This window comes from Jatropha curcas, chromosome 8, assembly GCF_041381405.1.
Source record: "Jatropha curcas cultivar XTBG-Jc1 chromosome 8, XTBG_Jcur_1.0, whole genome shotgun sequence".
NCBI classification, from domain to species: domain Eukaryota; kingdom Viridiplantae; phylum Streptophyta; class Magnoliopsida; order Malpighiales; family Euphorbiaceae; genus Jatropha; species Jatropha curcas.
This window is the reverse complement of record NC_143158.1, coordinates 1708285-1731717: the sequence shown is the minus strand read 5'-3', so window position 1 is coordinate 1731717 and position 23433 is coordinate 1708285. Positions and strand designations below refer to the sequence as shown.

Genomic DNA, 23433 nt, shown 5'->3' with positions numbered 1-23433 from the left:
AACTTATCTTTTAGAAAAGTATTTTCCAAAAAAAAAACTAAATATTTTATAAATAATTGATTTTCTATTTTAAACTTTAATATTAAAAAATATGAAAAATTTTTTAATTTATAAGACTATAATCAACTTTTAAAATTATAGAAAATTTATATTAGAAATATATTTCTATTAAATACATTGTTAAAATTCTTTTTTTTTTCTAATTGTTGGTGACCAGAAGCGACGGGGGTGGTTACTAGAAAAAATATAATTCATAAGATTATAATAATTTTGACAATATTCTATTTCCCTTTTCTGAAAATAAAAAGTCATTTTTCTTTAAAATTGAAAATCAATCATTCCGAAAAAAATATTTTTTATTGACCGATCTTTCTAAACACAACAAATTAAAAAAATTATTTTTCTAGATAAATTATTTTTCAAAAATAAGGAGAACCTAATTAAGTTATTCCAGAGTATTTTTTAGTAAAAAACTTTTTTTTTAGGAAAATAAAAAGCAATTTAGTTGATAAAAAGGTGAGTATCCATTTTTTTTAATCAATTTACTAATTCCGATTAGTTACAATAATAGAGTGGAAGGTTTGTTTGTAAGCTCATTAAACAATTTCTGCGTTGAAAAATATGTTTGTGACACAAAGTGGTAACCAGTGTCGTAAAATGGTGGTCTAGGTATATTTGCGATAAGAAGTGCTAATCAGTGTCATCAAATCGTTGTCTAATAAAACTTGTTCTCAAATAAAGCAATTGAAAGTGTTACTTTTGGATTAGTGATTATCCTACTGAATTTGGAAGGAATTCATTTTTTTTTAATATAAAATATTTCTTTCAGACTATCTCAAAAGACAAAATTTATAAATCCAGAAAAATTTATAAATACTGATTAGTTTCGATTTTACTTTATTAAAATTAAATTGATTTTATGTATTATTCAAATAGTTAGATTTTCAATTACCATAATTATTTATGAAAAACAATCTATCAATTGAATTCATTTATAAATTACATTCACATGATTCAAAATAAGAACTTTTTAAAAATGAGAAGTAAAAAAGAGAGAGAGAGAGATAAACAAGGTGCGTGAGTGAGTTATGTATTATGTATATAAACAAGGTGCATGTGTATCTGACACGACATGACATGCCACGATTGATTCAAGTTTGTGCGTTTGTAGAAACCGCGGTTGCCTTCAAAGGATGATATTAGGTCAGACTGAGAGCGCCACACCATGTTCTTCTCATTTATCACCAGTGGTCCCTTCAACTATTTAACCATGTCCTCTTTTCATTTAGGGGAGACATAGTTCGGTTAAAATCGAAAAACTGCATTAATTTAATTTATTTATTTATATTTAATTTTTAAGATTTATCATTTTAATTTTTAGTTCATATATAAAAAAATAAATTAAAATCTACTAAGGCGAGTCAACAAAATTGGTAAGACTTACGTAGCCAAATTAAGTAACCAATAGTGGAATAAACATGCTATTGCCAGGCATAGACAACGAAACTAACTATGGACTGCTATGGCTTCCCTTCCGTAAGAACACCCAAATCAGCGCGGTCAACATCAATGCACGAAAAGCCCACACCACGTTCCACCTGCCGAGTTTACTATTCCACCGCCATTATCTTCACCTTCTTCCTATAATATATGTTTTCATTTACACATCATTTCCGCTCCAGAGCCCCCTTTTTCTTTCTTCTTCTTCTTTTATATATATATATATATATAATCAGGAGTAGATGACAAATACCTAATAACAAGCATGACTTGTGATCTTATTATTAAAAATTAAATCCACATACCTGAATACTTATTGGTATACTTTTAAATTTCCAAAAAGACTTATCTATATTGCGATAAATTTAAAAATAATGATTAATACAAATAAGTAGATGATATCAACAACCAATTGTGATAATTTCTTTAAATTAATTACAATTCTTGACTAGAAAGTTTTGATCCAATTGTATAATATGAAACTAGGAGTGAAATAATTTTATTTTTACATCTATTCTCATGTCAAAATATGTGATGTATTAATATTAAATTCTTTCAAAAAAAAATCATTAAATGGGTTTTAAATTATGTGTCCTTTTGTGTTTGTTTTTGTTTTTCTTTTGCGTATTGAGGAAAAGATATTCGAATATAAATCTATTGTCAGATCATATATGCACTTATCACTAGACTATGTCTTGGTTTACCATAATGTTGTGTTTACACATTTGTATGTAAATTATCTCATTGTGCTAATTTTATAAATCTGGTTCTTGTCAATATAATTAACTTCCATAGTTAGATCACGAAGAATTAGTATACAAGATAATATTAATTAAGAATACATGTACAGATCAATCATTTTTTAGACCTCTCTGTGTGAATCAATAATAAATATACTCGGGTTGAGCAAATCAATCAATTTACAATATTTCATGAATACGTTGTGCAAAATTTACTTGGAATAAAGCCACTCGTATTAATAATAATATATTTATGAAAATTACACGTGTCCATTTTTTGCATTTGGAGATTAATAAGTACAAATAATTTGAAAGAGTTGTTTAAATAAATTAATACGTACATGAATAAAATAAGAAATCGAAAATTTGATTTTACAAAAGCGAACTAAGTAATTAAAAAGAGCCTGTCATGAATGCAATAATTGTTTAAAAGAACATGCAATTTCATTTTACTCGCCTAAAACACCAAGGGTCAAAAAATATTATTATATATGTATAAACATATAATATTTGCATTTCATGAAATCAGTAATCACCTTTGTTTATAAAGGTAAAAGAAAAATGATAAAATATGTTTCAACCAAGGGATTTAAGATTTGAATTTTTCTTTAAATCATTAGATGTAAGAGAATTTATATTCAGAATTCGAATCTAATCTATTCGGTATTTTTGTCACGTTCTTGTCAAGATTTTCAAATTGGGCCCAGCAATCAAGATCCGATACGATAATTAACACTAGCCGTTTACTGGCCTAACCCATAATAAATAAATCCAAGTTGGGTCAATAGCCCAAACGGTTTGAGACTAGAGATTGGTATATTCTTATTGCAGATAAGGAAAACTGAGAAACAAACAGTCTCAATGGGGGCCTGGAAGAAGAGACAATGGAGGACTCGTGATCCTCGTCCCATCATCCTACGGCCATTCAAATCTCCAATAATACTAACAATAATGGTTTCTTGGCTTCACTCCACAGCTTCGCACAAAAGCATTTTTTTAAAACAAAAACCCTTTATTCCAAATCTCATATTCTCACCAACAACAAAAAAAAAAAAAAATCATAACAAAAATCGAAATCCCTATATAGAAACTTATCATCTCTATCTTCTACGCTATATTCAAACTTATCATCTCCATCTTTCGCTTCAACGCTCATATACAGACGCAGCATTATTTGCTGCTGTTACTGTTAGATGGTGAGGATAATACCTATGGCGTCATCAATTCGACCTTCTCTCTCCTCGTTTAAACTCTACAATAGCAGCTATCGTTCTTCTGTTTCAGTTTCTCGGTTTAGTTCATTTCGCAGATTTGCTTATTTCGGCAGTGGTAATAAACTCTCTCTTGTAGCCTTCATGTAATTGATTGCTTGTATTTTTGTTTGATTCATTTTGTTTTGTAATGAATTTGAATAATGGAATTACTTGAGAATGAAATGATGCTTATAACAGTATGGCTTGACGGCATTGATACTTGCTGACCTTGTTTGCTACTTAGTTTATGTTTAGGGTTGCATAAACTGGACTAGATGAGTTCTTTCTGTCAATTAGAGCTGCAATTTTATGTGCATTATAATTGTTTGGAGGTTTTATGATTCCAGAATTGCGTTGAGAATAATTGTGAATTGGTTGTATATATATTCACGGGTTATGCTTCACCACAAACTTCTTGCCTTGACGGGATGGGGTGTATTGCAGCTGTTCCACAATCACAGTTCTTTGGCTTGAAAGCAGCTTCTAAATCTTGGAGAGGAGAGAGTAGTGGACTTGGGGTGGCTGCAGCTGGAAATATGGGGCAATCAAGCACAATTGCTTCCCAGGAAAGTGTTATAGATTGGGTCAAAAAAGACAAGAGGAGACTGTTACACGTTGTTTATCGTGTTGGGGATTTGGATAGGACCATCAAGTATGTTTTGCCAAACTCTAATTAATTACATTTCCAATATCTAACTGTTTTAATTCTAAAATGATGACCAGTAACTTAATGTTAAATGCAAATTTCTGGTTGGTGACAACAGATTCTACACAGAATGTCTGGGAATGAAGCTGCTGCGTAAACGTGACATACCAGAGGAGAGATATACAAATGCCTTCCTTGGTTATGGACCAGAAGATTCTCACTTTGTCATAGAACTCACTTACAGTAAGCAATCAGCTAAGACTAGTACTCTGTTGTGCTTACTTTTTCTAACAATGTATTTTCTTGTTTTATTGATTCTTTAATTACCCCTGTGAACAATGTAGTTTATGTTGTAATTATTATGTTTGATGATGCCAGATTATGGAGTTGACAAATATGATATTGGAACTGCATTTGGACATTTTGGCATTGCAGTTGAGGATGTAAGTTCGTATCATTGATTTTTCTTTTTTTTAATCTTTATTTGTCCAATGATAGGTAGATTAATGTGATGATTTGAAGATGAATTGTTTGTCTATAACAAATATAAATTGTGTTTTATTGGTTTGATTTCTTATTAGGTTGCCAAGACTGTGGAACTCATAAAGGCTAAGGGTGGCAAAGTAACTAGAGAACCTGGTCCTGTTAAAGGTGGCAGTACAGTGATCGCCTTTATTGAAGATCCTGATGGTTATAAGTTTGAACTTTTGGAAAGGGGGCCTACTCCTGAGCCTCTTTGTCAAGTCATGCTTCGTGTTGGTGATCTTGATCGTTCTATAAATTTTTATGAGAAGGTGAGAATTATCATGGATTTGAGCAAGCAATTTTAAACCTGTAATTACCGTTGCCTGAGCTGTTTTCTTTCTCTAATTTGTTTGTTCTGATTTATTCATGCACAATCTTGTTTTGTTATTTAGGCTTTTGGCATGGAACTGCTTCGCAAAAGAGATAATCCAGAGTACAAGGTAATTTAGCTTCATTTGCAAAATGAATGTAACAACATTCTCGCATATCAGAAGCATATCCTGACAAATGAGTTTATTAGAATTAATATCTAGACCAGATTGGTCTGTATTTTCTTTTATGTTCTTCGAAAAGTAACTTTGCCAAATAAGAGAAGAACTACTTAGTACTTTGCTTAATGTATATCCAAGGATTGTGACTTACTAACATGTGGAATGGAAAGCAACCTTGCTTTGCTTAGATTGGGGGGGGGGGGGGGGGGGGGTTGGGTATAAGATAGAACATGCATTCATTCCATAGCTTTAACAGATATGAGTTCTGCTGGATCAGCATAAGCAGTTGGTATTTGTAGTTTGTGCTCTGTCTCCTTTCTCAATTTTTTTTCCCTTCAAACCTCAAGTAGAGTTGTTCTTAGAGAAAAATTTGAGAAATCAAGGCAAGAGTCTGCAAGAGATCTCTATAAGCAGTCAACTATCAGTCTTTGAAAGAGCAGGTTCATTTTTATGATTAGTGTGACATGGTTCTCATTAAAGTTAGAAGTGGGAATTTCGCACAAGAGAGTGAACTTTTAGATTTTAGTTGTAGATGTAAGACTCCCAAACAAAGTGACATTTTGATATTTTGGAATTTTTTAAGTTCTGCAGATAAACTTGTGACATGCTTGGTGATGAACTAATGAGATGTTGATTGACTATTGTTTGAATTGGGAGAATTTGATCAAATTCTGTCTCATTATATTTATCTTTGCTATGTACAAGTGTTCCATATCTTTGTTGATTGACCTTTGAATTGTGAGTCACTGGGAATGACTGCAAGAATTAATATAAGTTCCTCGCCTTGGATATAAAGGTTATTAAATTAGGAGAGATTCTTTTTAATGCATATCTCCACATCTGAAGGGTGTTTTCCTATTGTCTCTTTCTAACATTTTCAACCCCCTCTCTTTTGTACACTTAACTGTTTGAAATCTAAACTTATCATTTTCTATTAAATGCATATTTTGCATAGAGAGACTAACTTGATTATATTAGATTAGAGAGAATTGGAGTTTCAAAGGATATCTTTTTGAAAGATAATATAGAACTTTGTTTTAAATAATATTGCGTGCTACTTGTAGGAGACTGCTCTGGTAATTTCTTGGTATTTCTATTGTGATTTGATCCTCTTGTGTGCATGGCTTCTTCATATGACATTCTGAGTTTCTCCAACACTTATGACGAAATTGTCATCAGAACTGTGCCTTTTTCTTTCACTGAAATATGTATGTTGCTGTCTTGCATTTCTGGATTGACTTTGAACTTTAAGTATGTTCCATGCAAATTATTGTGCAAACTGACATATCCTTTTCCGTGCTATTCTTAGTATACCATAGCAATGTTGGGTTATGGTCCTGAAGATAAAAATGCTGTGCTGGAGTTGACATACAACTATGGGGTCACTGAATATGACAAAGGAAATGCTTATGCTCAGGTAGTAACTCTTGCCTTTTGTGTTGAATATCTTTTTTCCCCCTCCACATGTGGTCCCTATAAGGTTATCTTTGTTTGTCATTTTATATCTTTCCAATTTGTTAATTCCTCAACAAGCTTATCATCATCATGCTAAGTGAAAATAATTCATTGGGTTTGCAGTAACTATTCTAATTAATTGGATCTATAAATTTCTTTTGTCATAACAGATTGCAATAGGCACGGATGATGTCTATAAAACCGCAGAAGCAATTAAACTGTTTGGTGGGAAGATTACCCGAGAACCTGGACCATTACCTGGCATCAACACGAAGATAACTGCATGCTTGGATCCTGATGGTTGGAAGACGGTAATGCTTTTCTAGTTTTCTGAATCTAATCTTTATTCAATGAATCTACTAAACTAGATCAGATTCTGGAATATGAATCAAACACAATTGCATGTGTTTAGTCTTGTTGTTCATTTGGTTTTTTAAGGATGACATTGATAACTTTTTTCCCTTTGCAGGTTTTTGTAGATAATATTGATTTTCTGAAGGAATTGGAGTGAGTGTTCTGGAGGAGCATCATTGTACCAAGCGTGTCAATGGTACAATTAGAATCTTGAACCCGAAATAATTGTCAAAATCTGTTACCTGTGAGATAATGATCAAATCCCATTTTGTAGATAAATTAGGCTCTTTCACAGTTACCATACAGAAGCTTTGCGACAGTGAAGGAAATTAGAGATTCAAGTATATTTGTTAAATTATGAAAAGCAGTGTTGCAAAAAGATCATGTTTTAGCTGCTCGGTCGAAACAGCTCCTCAAGCATGCATATTGATACCTAGAAATTTGTATTGTAGAAAAAATTTCAGTTATGAGCTATTGTTTCGAGAAATATTCTTCCAAGTATCTAGAAAAAAATTGCACCGCATGAATCTGATATACTGAAAATTGGGGATTTGTAGGAAGGTACATTATATTCCAAGTTGGATGCAAATCGAGCTTGAAATGCTCTTTCCTTTTCATTGCTAGATTAGAGTGGGCAGAACCTGGGCGTTTTTTCATTCAACGAACACCTATAAATTTAACAAAAATGTCCCAGGAACCAGGTATTTGCTCAAAATACTGCGTCGTTTCATGCACTGACCGCCGTTGCCTACAGGAAACGGTCATTTCCCATTCTGAGATATTCTCACCGGTAAATTTTTGCTTACCAACTGGGAGAGCTCAAGTTTCTTCACTGCGGCGCAAAAGTTTTACCGTACGGATCAAGCAGTGAGCTGTGCTCTCGCGTTCTGTCATCGACGGCAAAAAATTGAACAATCAGTCGAGAATGGCACGTGCCCAGATAAACGACAGGACATGTTTTCATTAGACAAGACCGTTTTAGATCCAGGTATCTTTGTCGTTCGTACCGCCGAAGAAATCTTAAAATTTAACGTGTCGTTCCGAGAAACCTTAATACCTGGTCTGGCCCACATACAGAAAATGTCCAAGATAAGTGGCTAACAACACTACAACAGTCAAGAGTCACTGTCAAGGAGTCCGCTACAACTAGGAGGGAATCAAAGGAATAAAACGCAGGCGTTTTATGTAAGCTGGGTTGTTGATCGAGGACTGGACTGGGCCTAAACCAATAAGCTATAAATGCCAGTGGCGAACCGATGAAGCATGATAAACCCTAACATTTTGCCCAGTGCTTATTGGCGCGAAGCAAGCAATTACACGATCTTTTTGCCTTCGCCTCTCTCTGTCATTTTCTTCTCTGGCTTTGGCAAAATGACGGAGAAGAAGAAGCAGAAGCAGAAGCAGAAGAAACTGAAAGATACCGAAAATAAAAGCGAAGAAGAGAAGAAGGTAGTAAAGGTTCAGGAGGAGGAGGAGAAATGTAAAGAGAAAGCAGAAAAACAAATTAACAACAACAGCAACAAGAAGAGGAAACGCAAAGAACTTTTTCCCTTCGGCAATTACAGAAGCTACTATGGCTATCGTGTAATTTTCTTTCCTAAATCTTAGACACTATGATTTTTTTTTTCTTAAAAAGAAGTGTAGGTAACTTTATAATGAAGGTGGATGATGTGTCAGATTGGTCAAGACATGGAAGAAGACCCTCGACTTAAGGTTTTGAAGAAGGAATGGTTTGAAGGCAAGGATTGCCTGGATATTGGCTGTAACAGTGGCATTATCACTATCGAGATTGGTATATATTCTATTTTTCTTTTGTCGCTTTTTTATTTTTTTCTTTTGTGACTGCTCTAAAACTTTTTGGCTTATAACTACTGTAATTTTGACTTCAATGCTTTTCATACTTATTTCTACAGCCAAAAAATTCCATTGCCATAAAATCCTTGGGATCGACATTGATTCTGGTAAGAATTTTCTTACAATCATTTTTCAAATAAAGATTGAACGTGTGTTATGGTTTACAGTGGTATCAAGTCTCTTCCTTCCTCTTCTCCGCTTGTCTAGTTAGTATATTTGGTATAGGCTTTTTGGTCTTCTCCAGGAGCTCTGAATCCACTTATCTGAGGGTAGGAGGTTTATGAATTATGAAGTTTAGTAGATTTATAGGCTTTTGGAGATTATGATACTGGCTATCCTTTCAGTACTTGGTGCCTTTCATTTTAGAGATTGCTCAGTATCTCTAAGAGAAGCATGGACACAGACAAGAAGACATGCTTGTTGGTGATGATGCGCGGCTGTTGTTAATGCCTTTCATCGCAGTATATACAAAAGCCATTTAGGCAATTATAAATACATTTTTATTGCAGAGTTGATCAGTATTTGGTTTGCAAAGCACTCTGACCCTGCAAATATTTGCATTTGCAAATGCATGTGAGCATTTGTATCCCTCCAGCAGGGGGAAGAACAAGAATGTCTTATACTGTTATACATTGTTTGACAACTTGGGCACATATTTTCAGCCACTGCTTCTTTAATTTAGTCGCTTGGCTTGAACAAAAAGAAATTCTATACTTGGTGGATGTTTCATTTTAATATTGAGTTTTACTTGCTAGTTATAGATGTTGCGCTCTGATATAGAAGTGCTCATTGATTATTGGTTTTCCTTTGTCTTAGGTCGAATTGAAGATGCGAAGTGGCACTTGAGAAAATTTGCGAGAGCTGCACATGTTGAGAAGAGCAGTACAAAGGCTTCCAGACCAGAGGCCACAGGGGATGGAAATGGTTCGCAGCACTGTGCAACTTTGTCCTCTGTTGAGAGAAAAGAGATTGCAAGGGATGGTTTGCATTCTGAGGAAAGAGATCTATCTGATATAGTTTCTTTCCGAAAAGAGAACTTTGTTACCAGTTGGTCTCGGTCAGAGGAGCAGTATGATACAATTCTTTGGTAACTGCACCTTATGTCATTTTATGCATGCATTTTATTTCTTGTGGCTAAAATAGAACTGTGGTACAAAAATCTTGTCCACCTCTCCTACATGCACTTGATCTGTTCATAGCATTTGATCTTGATAGTGCAACATACTTGTCTCTTGAATTGCAGTTTGAGTGTGACAAAGTGGATTCACTTGAACTGGGGTGATGATGGATTGATTACTTTATTTTCAAGAATATGGAAGCTTCTTCGTCCGGTAATTAAGTATATCTATCATATTATTCCAAATGTTATTAGAATTCTTATTTACACTTAGATCTGCTCTTGAGCAGGGTGGCATTCTAGTGCTGGAACCTCAACCGTGGCGGTCATATGAAAAAAACTATCAGGTTTCTGAGGTATAAATTATTTTCTCTTTTCAGATTATAGCTATTTGATAAAATGCATATTCTTTGTCCTGTTTCCTAAGCAATTTAATCAGGAGGGTTCCCCAAAACATTATTCTTAGCCGCAACTGTACTGAAATAGATTATGATAGGACAAAGAAGCAATCTGTTGTGTCTCTGAGGAAATTGAACATCTCATTTTTATCATCTGGTTGGAAACCTGTTTACAGTCGCATAATATTTGTCTTGAATGTTATTCCAATTTCCCTCATTTTTTATGTTCTTAAAGCCCTTTATTGTTCAGTTAGTTTTCTAAGGCATTCTTTTCCACCTATGCAGACAACGGCAATGAATTATCGAACAATCATACTCCGTCCAAATCGCTTCAATGAAATTCTTCTAGATAAGGTACGTGCTGGAATTTATCCTGATAATGAGATTGAGTAGATTGAAGCTTTCAAAACTATGTGGGGCTATTAGCCCGCATACTGATTACCAATTGCGATTATATTTTTAACATTTGCAGATTGGATTCAGAAAGGTTGAGGACATCACTTCAGCATTATCTGGTAGCAAAGCTGGATTTGATAGGCCCATTTTCGCATACTACAAATGACGAGCGCAGTCAGACCTGATGTAGGCAAGCTGGTCTTTCTCCATTGCTCAGGAGGTCAGTTGAAATTTTTGGGGTGGAATCAGTTAATTTTGTTAATGAAGGATGACTTAATAATCATCATGTGGAATTGCATGGAAGCATTACCTTTCTTGTGGTGAATGTCATCGATTCTCCCGAGGGCCACCTAACCCGTCAATTTGGGATCCACGCTGGCGGGCTGAATAGGCACACCCCTTAAAGTTGAAGTGGTATGATGCAATTTTGTATATATTCTAATTTATCTTCATTTGTGTCTAAGATAAGATTTGTTGAATATTATGTTTTTCACTGTTATCATTTGCAAGCAATGAGAGATGGGTATCATGGGTTGATATAATCAAATATAGTTAATATAATCAAATCATAATTTTTGTTTTAGGTTGTCATCCTTACATTAGCATTCGCATAGACAAAAATCCCATGCAGGAGTAAGATCTATACTTACTCTAGTCCCAACATGATTTTGCCAAAATAATTGGTAAGTCCGTATTTAATGATTGTTAGAAATCGAACAAGATGTAGAAAATAATATCATCTTAGTGTTGCCCAAAGAGGGTAACGAAGACTGAAACATTAGTTGGTATGATTGCTTATGAGAGTATATGACAATAACATTCTCTAATTGGATTAGTCTATTAAGTAAGTGATGTGCTAAATGATTGTTAAAATTAAGTAATTTATGTTAAATTATTATTTTGAAACTGTTAAAATATACTTTTTTTTTTTTAATACAAGAATCGATGCAATGTGAGAGGATCACATTATATTTTCTTTCTTTTTAGGCCGAAAAAATAAAATTTTAATCTGTCAATCAGGTGGTGGTTTAATTAGTCTTTTCACTTATATAGAATGAGAGGTCTCGAGTTTGAATTCTTTTGACTACAGTTATCATTAATTTGGTGAGTTAATAGTAAATTTACCCTATTGTGTATTTCAGTGTTGTTTCGATTTATAAAAAACTCGAATGAATTAAAAAAGAATATTTTAATCAACGTTTATTTCAAAATTTAATTAATGATAAATGGCATGACTATTTCTTTGCACCTGTGAAGATGTCACTAATGAGCCCCACTAACACATATTAAAGTAATAAAATTAATTCAATCTTCATTTGATTAAAAATTTAAAAATTTACACATTTTCATCGATGTATTAATTCTATAATTTTAAAATTAATTAGATATTTATAAAATGTTAATGGTAAAATAATATTTTGAATTTTTATATTAAATTAAAGCAAAAAATAGACATTTAAATAAATAGGTGGAACAGGCTAATGTAATAGCATGCTGAAACAGGTAATCGCACGCAGTTGGCATAAAAGCATATTCATCCCGAGATAACGTCAAACTCGTTTTCTATTTTTAAGCATGAGAGATGCCGTTTCAAACTAGTTTCTAATATTTTAAAAAACCTAAGCTCTTACTGTCTGAAACTACCGTTTCATTCAATTTCCGTCTCGCACAAGCATTGGAATAGGAATGAAAGTGGGTCTAGTTTTTCATGTAAGAATTTTGAGCAGGAGAAAAAGTGTTCTCTGACTGATCCATACATCCCAATAAATTCATTCGAGTCTTACATCAACTCTGTTCCATTGAGAGCTAATTGGGACTTCAATCCATCGTAAACTGAGGATCCATGGTGAACCATCACCATGGTCAAGATTTCCAGCTTAAACGAACATATGCAATAATAACGACAAATAGCAAGCTTCTGAAAACATGAGGACTCTAATTCTCTGATACATACCCACATTTCCTGCGGCTATCAGCTTTCCCAAATAGATCAAACTGACACGTACCTGATAATGATAGCATAGCCAATAGAATATTGTGGAGAAGCCAATTCCAAGAACCGGCAGGTCAAAATTATATAAATCCAGGTTGCATTAACAAATCAAATAGATGGCTCTGAATCTGAAAGCCTATCATCCGTTCAAGGCCTCTGATATTTCTTGGATCCCTTAAAAATAAACTCGTCCTTTACTTTCAAACTCATTGTAGTTGCATACACACAGGAGCTTAGCTTGGAATTCTTGAATAGATAAAACAAATGGAGAATAAACAAAAGGAGGCTTACCATAGAAACACATAGTCCACTGATAAAAATCATGGGATTATCTAATCCTGGGCAATCCCATTAACAAGGCTGCATAAATGGTTGAAGTCAGAACTGATAAACTTGCAAGCTTGAGATATTCATACCTGCACCATCATGACATTCATAACAAAGCACCTAATCTTTTCCAAACAGACAGGTCGAGTAATAGATTTCTTTGGAAGTACACTATACAATGACATAAGGGAGCTATACATCCATAATATAAGTTTCTGATCTCAATAACTGGACTTATATATCATTTCAACAGCGGCTAAGGATTCCAAACCTAGACTAGCCATCAAACCAGAAAATATGACATGCCAGAAGGTCTCATTAACAGAATTCTATATAAGTATCTAAAACTAATGAAATCCAGGGTAACATGCTTTCCATAGAAGCCCATTAATTTCCCTCACCTGACAAACCTACCATCAAAAAGCAATGCAACGCACTGGGCAAGCTGGAGACAGCTTTCCTCCCAAGAACAAATCTCTGTAGAATATTGCCATATAGGAAGTAATTTTCCCAGTATAACAAATAAACCAAATAAACAAAGGAACATTGCACTAATCATCTTCCCACCAGAAACTTTGATATGCTGCTTTGGTTGAAGTCATGACTGGAAGAATATTGCCAACTTGTTATCTTGCAGCATAAGCAAACAAGCCACCTTAAATGGGAATTTTTTCATGTTTTCTTGGATGTAGCCAGCACAGGCTTACATTCTACTTCATATGAGAACAAAACTAGTTAGCTAATCTCTCTTGAATCAAGCATACAGCATAGCCGTGTGTTCACAACCTGCAATGTTCTAGACCCACATAAACAGTAGCACCAAAATCAGTATCCTTTTAACACCTTGTTCCATGATCTGTCTTCCTAGATGAGCACCCATGTATTCTATTCATCCATCAGGCATGCATGGCTGTAGGAGAAAAAGAATCCTGCAAGTTGCAAAATTATGAACTGCCAATTGAGAGTTTATCAGGAATTGCTATACCACACAATATTATAACGCTTCAAGCTCTTCTAACCTTGCAGGTATAGATGACAAATTAGGAAAAATCATAGTTTACAAAAAAAAAAAGAGCTAAACGAAAATGTGTATACATTGGTTTTAATTGAAAAGTTAGAAACATGAATCTTGTTGTGCTACCAAAAAAAGAACTAAGACTCTTGACATTCTTCCATGGGATCTGCAAGGAGACAGTTAAGCATGAATATCTCATGTCGAATGCACCCAATGCAACTGGGAAGGCAGCGAAAAAGATTCCAGAATAACTGTAAATAAATCTTATCAAATCATCTCTTTCATTGCTATAGTGGGTAAAAGCAGTATACCTTTACAAAGCTAGGAAAATAGGGTAACTAATATGATCCTACAAGAAAGAGCAGCTAAATCAGACACACAACATATTTGTTTTTGCCACCTCAGCAAATCAGAAAATGACCCTATGAAAAAGGAAGAGAAAAAATGCATATAGGAGCTGAGGAATCAAATCAAAGGTTACAAACAAAACCACATTAAGAAAACCGGATAACTTTCAAAAAATTATGACAGGCACAGTGTCCAAATGTAGGTTAGTACAACAGTCTTAATTTAAATGCATGAGAAATTATATTTTAGTTTGTGGATTATGTGCAATTTTAACTACTATCTAAAACATTCACAACTTTAAAGCTCCTTGAGCCATTACTTTTCCTTGTAATTAAGCTTCTGAAGCAATGCACAGTACATGATCAACCTATACAGACTCACTTTACTAGCATGAAATTGGTTAACGTATGAATTTACCAATAATGATAACTCATATGTATATATATATATATATATATATATACTTTCGAAAATTATGAGGCACTTTCATGTATAACCATGAAATATTATAGGCAATGCAATAGTTATTACACTATTTACATTAGAATATGGAAAAGGTGGCGATTGAAAAAAAAAAAAAATGCTCCAGGAGATGCCAAAGGCCCAATACCATATCAAAATAGTAAGAGTACACTAGAACAACCTTAATGAAGCCAAATAAAAAAAAAAAAAAAAAGATGTTGTCAACAACAACCAATTGACAAGGGGAAAGTATCAACTAGTGAGAAGTTGAGGGAGGGGCCAAATGCTTCACATTACAAGGAAACATAAATACAGTATTTGTATGAGTTATTCATGAAAACTATGTACAGCACAGGGACCAAGCTTTAGGCAGTTGGCATTCAGTACCAACCAATGTGTTGGTAGTCACCTTAAGTGAAAAAAATAATGAGCTGCTTTTTATAATAGAACAAAGCACATTGGAGCCCCTTAAAAGCATCATCAGAAACTTCTTAACAGATAAATAGCTGAAAGCATGACACCAGTCACCAAAAGGTTTTGCTGCCTCCAATAGATGCATCACTAGAATCCTCTTGACCAGATCCGTAGCTATAACATGATATACAATAGTTTGTCAACCATACTATTAAACCTGACAGTATAACAGCATTTCTAGAAAAACAAAAAATGAAGTATCCCACTTTTCAAACTACAATGTATGGCAAGAAAAATTACCACATTAAATCACTTAGCAGAATGAATGCGCTGCAATGACGAGATCCAGCTAGATGAAGGACCAATTTTACTGCTGTGTCCCTGACTGGGATTTCCAGCTTCAGCGGGCAAAACTGGTTTTGAGGCATTTCTTTTTGAGGTCCCAACAAGTGAAAATGAATTGGATGAGATGTGTGCATCTGTTACAACCTACAAGAACAAAATTTTCAGGTTGTTAGTGATAGTAACTAATGTAAGTTATATATCTGCTACTATTAATATCAGAAGATGACTCTTAGATCCCTGCTTTATGAATAGTGAAATAGAATCGTTATTCATCCCTTTGGAAGAATTCTTTTATAAAAGTTACAGAGGCATTGATTTTCACTGTTTTCTGACATAACTTGCATTATAATTTAGGAAAAATGGCATTAACATTTCAGAGTTGCAATAAAATCTCCACAAGAAAATAAACCTCTATTAGAGAAGAAAACCCCTTCAAACAACAACGTATTCATTTAAAAGGAAAAAAAAAAAAAACTCCAATGTTCAAGGGGCTACCACGCCATACTCACAGTCATTATATACTTATTTGATTGTAAAGAGTAAAACATACATTTTTATCAACATGATTATCAGAGCCCAAGTTCTTGCCCATTGCTGTTTTGAATTGCATGCGTACACCAGGACCGCCAGATCGAATGATATCAGAGGAATAGGGAGCATTACTGCTTCCTGCCATTTAAAGTGAGATAATGTTATGATTCCAATGATGGTGAAATATCAGATATCCATTAATATGTTCCATGGAAATGTTTATCATCCTTATGGAAAGTTGAATACAGAAGTGGAACCAAATTAAAATTTCAAACAATGTTGCCTATGCAGTAAACTTATTAAACTTCCAGACTTTTACTTTTAAACATATGACCACTCTAAAAGATTCAATCATCATAAATGCACATTGCCCATTAGCACTGTCTAACCTTGATGATTCTCCATATCTGTTGGCACCACATGGCTGCTACTTGCACCAGGAACAGGCTGTATCATATACTTTGAATGTTATTATAAGCAACAGGTGCAAACTACATAAAACACAAAATTGTTTGCAACAGAAGCTCAAGCGACAAAAGAATCAATGCCAAAAGCAATATAGGAGTAATAAAAAACAAAAAAATATTACTGAGACAAGGTGGCTGGAGGTGGAGAAAGAAATGAAAAACTTAAAAAAAAAAAAAAAAAAAAAAAGAAAAAAAGAGGCAAATGAACTGACAGATAAACGAGGTTGAGTTCTACTCTTTTGCGTCTGCTGGTACTTTATGATGGTCCAATCAAACACATAATCAAATTCATATCCTGCCACAAAGGGAACAAAAATAATGATTAAATCGAAACAGGATATTGCCGAAACCATCTTTTTTTTTTTCCAACTAATGTATTATTGATAACTGGAATTAGTTCTCCAATACCTTCACGGGCAAAAAGATCTCGGAACAGGCGCTTCAAGAATCCATAATCAGGTCTCTGATCAAATGTCAGAGAGTGACAATAATGTAGGTATGATGCAAACTCCACTGGATGAGATTTGCATAAAACCTGAAAAATAGAGAAGCATTTTTGGGATGTATTCACATAAACTTATCTTTTCAGCATGCCTAAATAATAGAAACTCACCTCGATAGGAGTTGATAATTTCTTTTCACATATTTTGTCATATTTCTGCTTCTTTGTGGCAGCTTTCAGTCCCTGCCAAGGAAGGCTGGAGATAAAAATTCAAGTCAGCATGTGGGAAAAAATTCCCTGTTAGAATTTTTTAGTCTCAATCCAAAACTTCAACACAAAACACAGTTAGAATTTCAAGGTTAAAGACAAGCATAACTTGTATTTCTTGAGCATATTAAATGAAATCCTGCTAAAACAACAATATACCTTCCTCTCAGAAAATATAATAGAACATAGCCAAGTGACTCAAGATCATCCCGCCGGCTCTGCTCTGCAAGCCCACCAAGATTTCCATAAATCAAAAATTGGAATATTTTACAAATATGTGTATATGCTCTCTCTCTCTCTCTCCCTCTCTCTCCATATATATATATATATATATATATATATATATATATATATATATGGAGAGAGAGAGAGAGAGAGAGAGAGGGATGCGAAGATAGATATCACAAAGCCAAACAGAATATTGTGTTGCTTACCAATTCCAAGGTGAGTATTGCAACTGGCATAACGTGCAGTTCCTGTCAAGTTTTTATTCTCCCTGAAACAGAAAATGAGTATCCGACTTTGAGTTCCTTCTCTCTTCAATATGTTCATTAAAACTAGTATATATTCTTGTGAGTAAAAACTCAAAATCATATCAGGAGCACAAAAAATGGTCTAAATCCTAGGACACAAGGAAACCCAATGACAAGTAAATTTAACAAACTAAACTGCAATATCACCTGTAAGGAATATGGCGGTTGGTAGTGGCATCTCGATATCTTTTTGCGAGGCCAAAATCAATAATGTAAACCTGATTTGCTTTCCGCCCAAGACCCATTAGGAAGTTATCAGGTTTAATATCTCTATGCAGAAATCCTTTAGAGTGCACGTATTCTATCCTTGTAATCTGCAAGAAATACATAAAAGTTGAGTTTAAAAAAAAAAAAAAAAAAAAAAAAAAAAGTAACAATAGCTATCAGCATTTGAGTGCAAGAAATAAGTGTGTCAAGCCGAACTCACCATTTGATCAGCCAACATCAACACCGTCTTCAGCGAGAACTTCCTCCCACAATACACAAACAAGTCCTCGAGGCTCGGCCCTAGCAAATCAAGCACCAGTATATTCTCCTCCCCGTCAACACCTGACCATTTTATGCTGGGAATACCACCTACAAAATTAAACTCGGAATTTAGCAAACTTAATTACTAACCACAAGGAATCATGCCAATGGCGAGTAATTCCACTTACTGCCTCCTTGAAGAAGATTGTACAACTTGGCTTCGTAAAGCAACTGCGGATGCTTTGTTTTAGTGTTCTCCTGCAAAATCACTCAAAGAAATCATATCAAATTCAATTCAACTAAATACCTAAAAGTCAACCCCAGCCTATCCACGGTGATTCAACTATTACAGTAGCGTACATGATCCAATCATGATCCTTGTAACAGTTTAACACACCTAAAAATTGAATAAAATTTAAAAAACAATTAATAAAAAAACTTACAATCTTAACAGCGACGATCTCAAACGTATCGATATGTGTAGCTGCAAAAAAAAAAAAAAACAAAAAAATACACATATAAATTCATTGAAAACAAATCAGCAGCAAAAACGAACAGACATAATCAGAACTATAACTAACCGAGATAGATTTCACCGAAGGATCCACTTCCGATCTTCCGGCCAAGCTTGTACTTGCCGCCGACGATACGCTCCATCAGCTCTTAATCTACTAGTATAAATCGATGTACTCTATCGAATCTAACGAGCATGAAAATAGAGAAAGTGCCTTATAGTGTTTTAAGGATCTTTTATGATCTACTAAGAAATGAAAATGGAAAGAGGAAGAGAAAGAGACTTTGGCTGTTCAACAATCCATGGGAAACTGAAACCACACAGAAGAAGAACTCGGCAACAGACGACAATAGAGAGAAAGGGAAACGTGGCTACGGATTGGTGAGGATAAAGTGGGAAATTTTTAAGGGTAGTTTTGGGATTTGGGTTAGGTGAGATTGCGTTGACGTGTTGACCACTAACAATCTTGTCAGGTTTAAGGGTACTGTTGTTTGGTTTTTGTTCCTTGGTAAGTTTGTTCTATCCATTAAAGAGGAGGCGAAATTACTACCTCTTAAAAGGGTATTATTGTCAATTTATTTTATTTAACTGGCAAGCATGAAAGGTTTATGTTTGTAGAAATAGGATTGGTGGCTCGCTAATCTACGTGGTATTGCAATATGTACATTTAAGCATGACTATGGTTAGAACTTAGAACCATGATTGCAAGATTTCGGTTTTATATAAAAGGTAGAATCGGAATCAAATCACTCTCACACAGTTCTTATAACTGTTTTTTAATTCTCCATTTCGGTTTAATTTCTATTCAAGATCAAAATTAAACAATTTTTTCAATTTTTTATTTTTACTTTGTAACATCAATTTAAAGTAAAAAGTAAATGAATTTAATAAAACATCTAAATATTAATTTAAAAAGTTATAATTTTTTTTTATGAAAAGTTCAATGTTAAAGTTATTCATGGTAAACATATTAGTATACATTTTAAACAAATTATATTGAATTAAACTCTAGTCTTTAATATTTTTAGTACTAAATACAGAAAGAAGTGGCTAGCAATGTCAACATTTGAATTTCAGAATAATAAATTAATTTAATAATCTGAAAGTAATTAAAATTTGAAAATTATTGTAAGATTGAATAATTAAATAAAAATTGCCGCATTTTTCTATATATAAAACGATTCAAATCATAGCCGCCTTTAAATTTGTATATATGTGCAATAATTATGTCCAATAGCTTGCCAAGTAGAGGCGTTGGTGGGCTCAGGGATGTTCTGAGAGATCGTGGCTAAGTTTTGCAATGGTCTATGGCCCACAAAGAGGGCTCATGAACTCATGTACAGCTATGCCTAAGATGCCCAAAGTGGAGTTCCCTACTAAACCACAAAACAACGAGGTAACAATGACTTCAAATTGGTTTATGATTTGTGAACAATCAATCCTATTATTAGTTTGGTCCAATTTATTTATGAAAATAATATTTAATAGTTTTCTTTTTTTTACTAAATTTATGTCTAATTTACTTTAGAATTGTTGTTATTAATATGTTGTCAATAATATTTTAAAATTATATATTAGAATCGCTTTATATTTATTTTTATCTTATAAAAATTATATTTATCTTCAAATCTGTTCTATTATTTTTTTTAAAAAAACTTATTTCTCGCAAATTTTACATGAGTACATAATTAGTGGGCAAATATTTTTTTTTATAATGATTTACTGAAACTGTTTTCACGAAAGTCAAAATGGATTTAAAGCAAATGATATTAGCCGCGGCAATAGCCAAACGAAGTCGTTTACCTAGCACTCCCACTCCACCAAAACCATCACCACATCGGATCCACCTCCAACCGTACTCCTGACGCACTACCAGGCCACGATGGCAAGAGATATAGAAAAGATGGTGGTGGTGGGCCTAATTTGGGGCGGGACCAACGCCTTAATACGCCGTGGCGCACTTCTCTGGGACAAACGATCCGGTAAATTCTCCTCCTCTTCAGTACACGCACCACAGCTTCACCAAAAACTGATCTCTTCACTTAAAAAATTGCTCAGCCTTCTCTTATTTTGGCAATACTCCGTCCCTTTCTTGCTCAATCTCTCAGCTTCCGCTACTTTCTTCGCTCTCCTGAGCGATGCGCCGATATCTCTGGCTGTTCCCGTTACAAACGCGACAACTTTTGCTGCTACAGCTGTTTTCGGGATGCTATTAGGGGAAGAGACCCGGATTGAGTTGGCTTTGTTGGGTACGGCTTTTATTTTAATTGGTGTTTGGCTTTGTATTACGTGATTATATATAGTGCTGCATTTTCCCCCTAATTTATCTATCCTGTTATAACTGTTTGCTTCTCATTGAAATGAGATATTACTCACTTCATTTGCTTTAGTTTTAATGTTGGCTTAGGAGTTCTGATATGCTTAATTTGTTATTGTTAAAGATTATATTGCCCTGTTTGAGGGTTTTGACACTTTTATCAATATAAGCATATCAAAGATTGTATTCTTTCTTTCTTTTTTTTTTCAAGCGTTATATATATTCGATCTCTTTATAACTGAATGAAAACAACCCTGAATCACAAAAGAGAAAATGAAATAAACACAAAACCGTGACAAAATTTATTTCCCAGTTGTATGCAGATAGTAGGAGAAAAAAACTGGAGCTTTTGTATCATTGGTCTTCTTCTAGAAAACACACCGGGACCCTTAATTTCAGAACTGTAGTTTAAAACATTCCGCTGGTATCTGTCCATTGAACCGCTTAATATCCTTGCAGTAATCATAAATCATGTAGTTATCTCTCACCCACTTCATTTGACCCTGCTTGCCATAACTCAACTGGCTGTATGTTGGTGATGTCCACCAGTTAGCAGGAGTGTTGGAAGCACATTCAATTATGCTGACCGGTCCATTCCACTTGCAAGCTCTTGCCCTGAAAGTGCGATGTGTTGCTATGAATGGTGCACTATTCCAATCAATCTTAACTAACCCGCCTTTAGTTGCCCAGTTGTCTGCATTCCATAAGCTGGAGTAAACTCGCATCCCTTGTTTGTTTGGATAAGCAATTCCCTCCTCCTCATAATTGCGGAAAACACGTATTGGTATGCCGTCAACGTACCACCTGAAAAATTGCAGTGATGAATCTTAATGTCAGGTATCATTTGGCTTATGTCAGGTATCATTTGGCTTCTAGATTAAGTATGAATTATATGAGTTAATGAGAATGAATTTATAGCGCAAGCAAGTTAGCGACATAGTCTGCTAACTTACACTACTGCAGTAGGGTTCCAATGAATTGTATAGTTGTGGAAATCTGCAGTTGGGTCGAACCAAGGGTAGAACTGCTGTTCCTTGCTTCCATTTCCTTGCAGATAGATATTTGTGTGGATGATGTATGGTTGGCCTGAGACATTCCCTAAAAATTCGAAGTCTATCTCATCATGTTTGTCCCCAGCAGAAGATACCTGCAAAAATTCGCAAAAATTGTTAAGTGCTTCACAAAACTTGCATGTTCATGCTCTGGCTATAGCGTTTGCGAATGCCTATTGACATTTCACTTGCAGCAAAATGTTTCACGTGCAATTGCCTATTGATGTTTCACTTATGTGTCTTTAAACGACCAAATTATAATGGAAAAAACAAAATTTAAAGCCTGGAAAAATGAGGTGCAATGTTTATGTTTTGCAGGGCCCTGTATGTCAGTTAAATCATTGCACTTACATAGTAGGCATTGACTGTTCCAGCTGAGTTTCCAGGTACCAACTTGATCAACATTTGAATGCTTCCGAACAAGAATGATCGCTTTGATTTAATGCCAGAACCTGAAATCCAGAGTAATTATGATTAGATTACCTCATTGTGCGAATTTCAGGGAACCTAAGTATTGAAGATTCAGTCCGACATGTAGTTGAATGAATGACTGATGCGATGTTATTAATTACCTGATGTTTGATCCAAAACAAGTTGAAGCTCATCACCATTGCCAAGAATCGCAGAATGCTCAGCACCCCAATAGAAATACATGCTCTTGCGGAAATTGGCGTTAACTGGAATCAGATAGAATGCTATTATAAAGATAAATAGAGCTATCAACAGAATTTTTGTCCCTGCCATTTTAATTCAAATGCCAGATTTTCTTCTCTGGTTCTGCCAAAATCCTGGAGTTGAAAAGTGATGCTTTGGTTCTAGTCCTGTGATCGCTTCATATAGCTTGTAGCTAGCAAAAATGCCTTGCTAAGATGAACTCGTTTCATAATATATTTATTGATTTATTTAGTCTCAAATACGTTGACCATTTCATGTTGTGACATTCATAAAATGTTCATCTGTAACATCACTACTTCAACCATCTTTGTTTATAAAATGTAGACATTATAGAGTTTGAAGAGTTCATGAACTGATTTTTTATATGTATAAAACGCTCAACGCTGCGTCTAATGTTCAATGTCTCTTGCGAACGTTATGCCACGAGTATGAGAAATGAAGGTTTTTCTGTAATGGGTTTCGCGCAGCTGGGACGCGGTTGCAGTAGGACTAAGGATAAATGTCGTGCGCGAGACTAATGAAGTGCTGGGCCAG

General features: G+C 34.4%; 5 protein-coding genes across 8 annotated transcripts; 3 read left to right on the top strand and 2 right to left on the bottom strand.

Annotated features, from left to right (window-relative positions):
• Nucleotides 1-3204: 3204 nt before the first annotated feature.
• Nucleotides 3205-7451, top strand: LOC105637763 (putative lactoylglutathione lyase, chloroplastic). Of its 3 annotated transcripts, XM_012221362.4 has the most exons (10): nucleotides 3205-3569; nucleotides 3938-4145; nucleotides 4258-4382; nucleotides 4518-4582; nucleotides 4721-4933; nucleotides 5057-5104; nucleotides 6465-6572; nucleotides 6781-6921; nucleotides 7080-7160; nucleotides 7239-7451. In XM_012221362.4, the coding sequence occupies exons 1-9, from the start codon at nucleotides 3434-3436 to the stop codon at nucleotides 7119-7121; spliced, it is 1086 nt and encodes a 361-aa protein (XP_012076752.1). In that variant the 5' UTR covers nucleotides 3205-3433; the 3' UTR covers nucleotides 7122-7160; nucleotides 7239-7451. The 3 variants fall into 3 exon arrangements, with proteins under 3 accessions (XP_012076752.1, XP_012076751.1, XP_089581044.1); XM_012221361.4 differs by having other exon boundaries at nucleotides 7080-7451; XM_089724918.1 differs by having other exon boundaries at nucleotides 3428-3569; nucleotides 3841-4145; nucleotides 7080-7451.
• Nucleotides 7452-7602: 151 nt separating this feature from the next.
• Nucleotides 7603-11312, top strand: LOC105637762 (S-adenosyl-L-methionine-dependent methyltransferases superfamily protein). 2 transcript variants are annotated; one of them, XR_001047026.4, is made up of 9 exons: nucleotides 7603-8548; nucleotides 8642-8756; nucleotides 8878-8925; nucleotides 9635-9905; nucleotides 10062-10149; nucleotides 10226-10291; nucleotides 10619-10687; nucleotides 10806-10949; nucleotides 11034-11312. XR_001047026.4 is itself a non-coding variant. In XM_012221360.4 (8 exons), the coding sequence occupies exons 1-8, from the start codon at nucleotides 8228-8230 to the stop codon at nucleotides 10893-10895; spliced, it is 1068 nt and encodes a 355-aa protein (XP_012076750.1). In that variant the 5' UTR covers nucleotides 7603-8227; the 3' UTR covers nucleotides 10896-11312. The 2 variants fall into 2 exon arrangements, 1 of the variants encoding a protein (XP_012076750.1); XM_012221360.4 differs by having other exon boundaries at nucleotides 10806-11312.
• Nucleotides 11313-15005: 3693 nt separating this feature from the next.
• On the bottom strand, nucleotides 15006-19211 carry CKL4 (casein kinase I-like 4). Its single transcript, XM_012221357.4, has 14 exons — nucleotides 18923-19211; nucleotides 18785-18825; nucleotides 18530-18599; nucleotides 18301-18449; nucleotides 18021-18187; nucleotides 17775-17836; nucleotides 17500-17563; nucleotides 17245-17329; nucleotides 17040-17166; nucleotides 16844-16926; nucleotides 16554-16611; nucleotides 16184-16302; nucleotides 15589-15777; nucleotides 15006-15462 (listed from the first exon to the last, which is right to left on the bottom strand). The coding sequence occupies exons 1-13, from the start codon at nucleotides 18996-18998 to the stop codon at nucleotides 15598-15600; spliced, it is 1281 nt and encodes a 426-aa protein (XP_012076747.1). The 5' UTR covers nucleotides 18999-19211; the 3' UTR covers nucleotides 15006-15462; nucleotides 15589-15597.
• A 1429-nt stretch (nucleotides 19212-20640) lies between these two features.
• Nucleotides 20641-21361, top strand: LOC105637758 (uncharacterized). Its single transcript, XM_020681002.3, has one exon. It carries the CDS (start codon nucleotides 20738-20740, stop codon nucleotides 21146-21148), a length of 411 nt encoding a protein of 136 aa, XP_020536661.1. The 5' UTR covers nucleotides 20641-20737; the 3' UTR covers nucleotides 21149-21361.
• A 125-nt stretch (nucleotides 21362-21486) lies between these two features.
• On the bottom strand, nucleotides 21487-22992 carry XTH26 (xyloglucan endotransglucosylase/hydrolase 26). Its single transcript, XM_012221356.4, has 4 exons — nucleotides 22797-22992; nucleotides 22576-22676; nucleotides 22126-22319; nucleotides 21487-21976 (listed from the first exon to the last, which is right to left on the bottom strand). The coding sequence occupies exons 1-4, from the start codon at nucleotides 22966-22968 to the stop codon at nucleotides 21568-21570; spliced, it is 876 nt and encodes a 291-aa protein (XP_012076746.1). The 5' UTR covers nucleotides 22969-22992; the 3' UTR covers nucleotides 21487-21567.
• Between the last annotated feature and the right edge of the window lie 441 nt (nucleotides 22993-23433).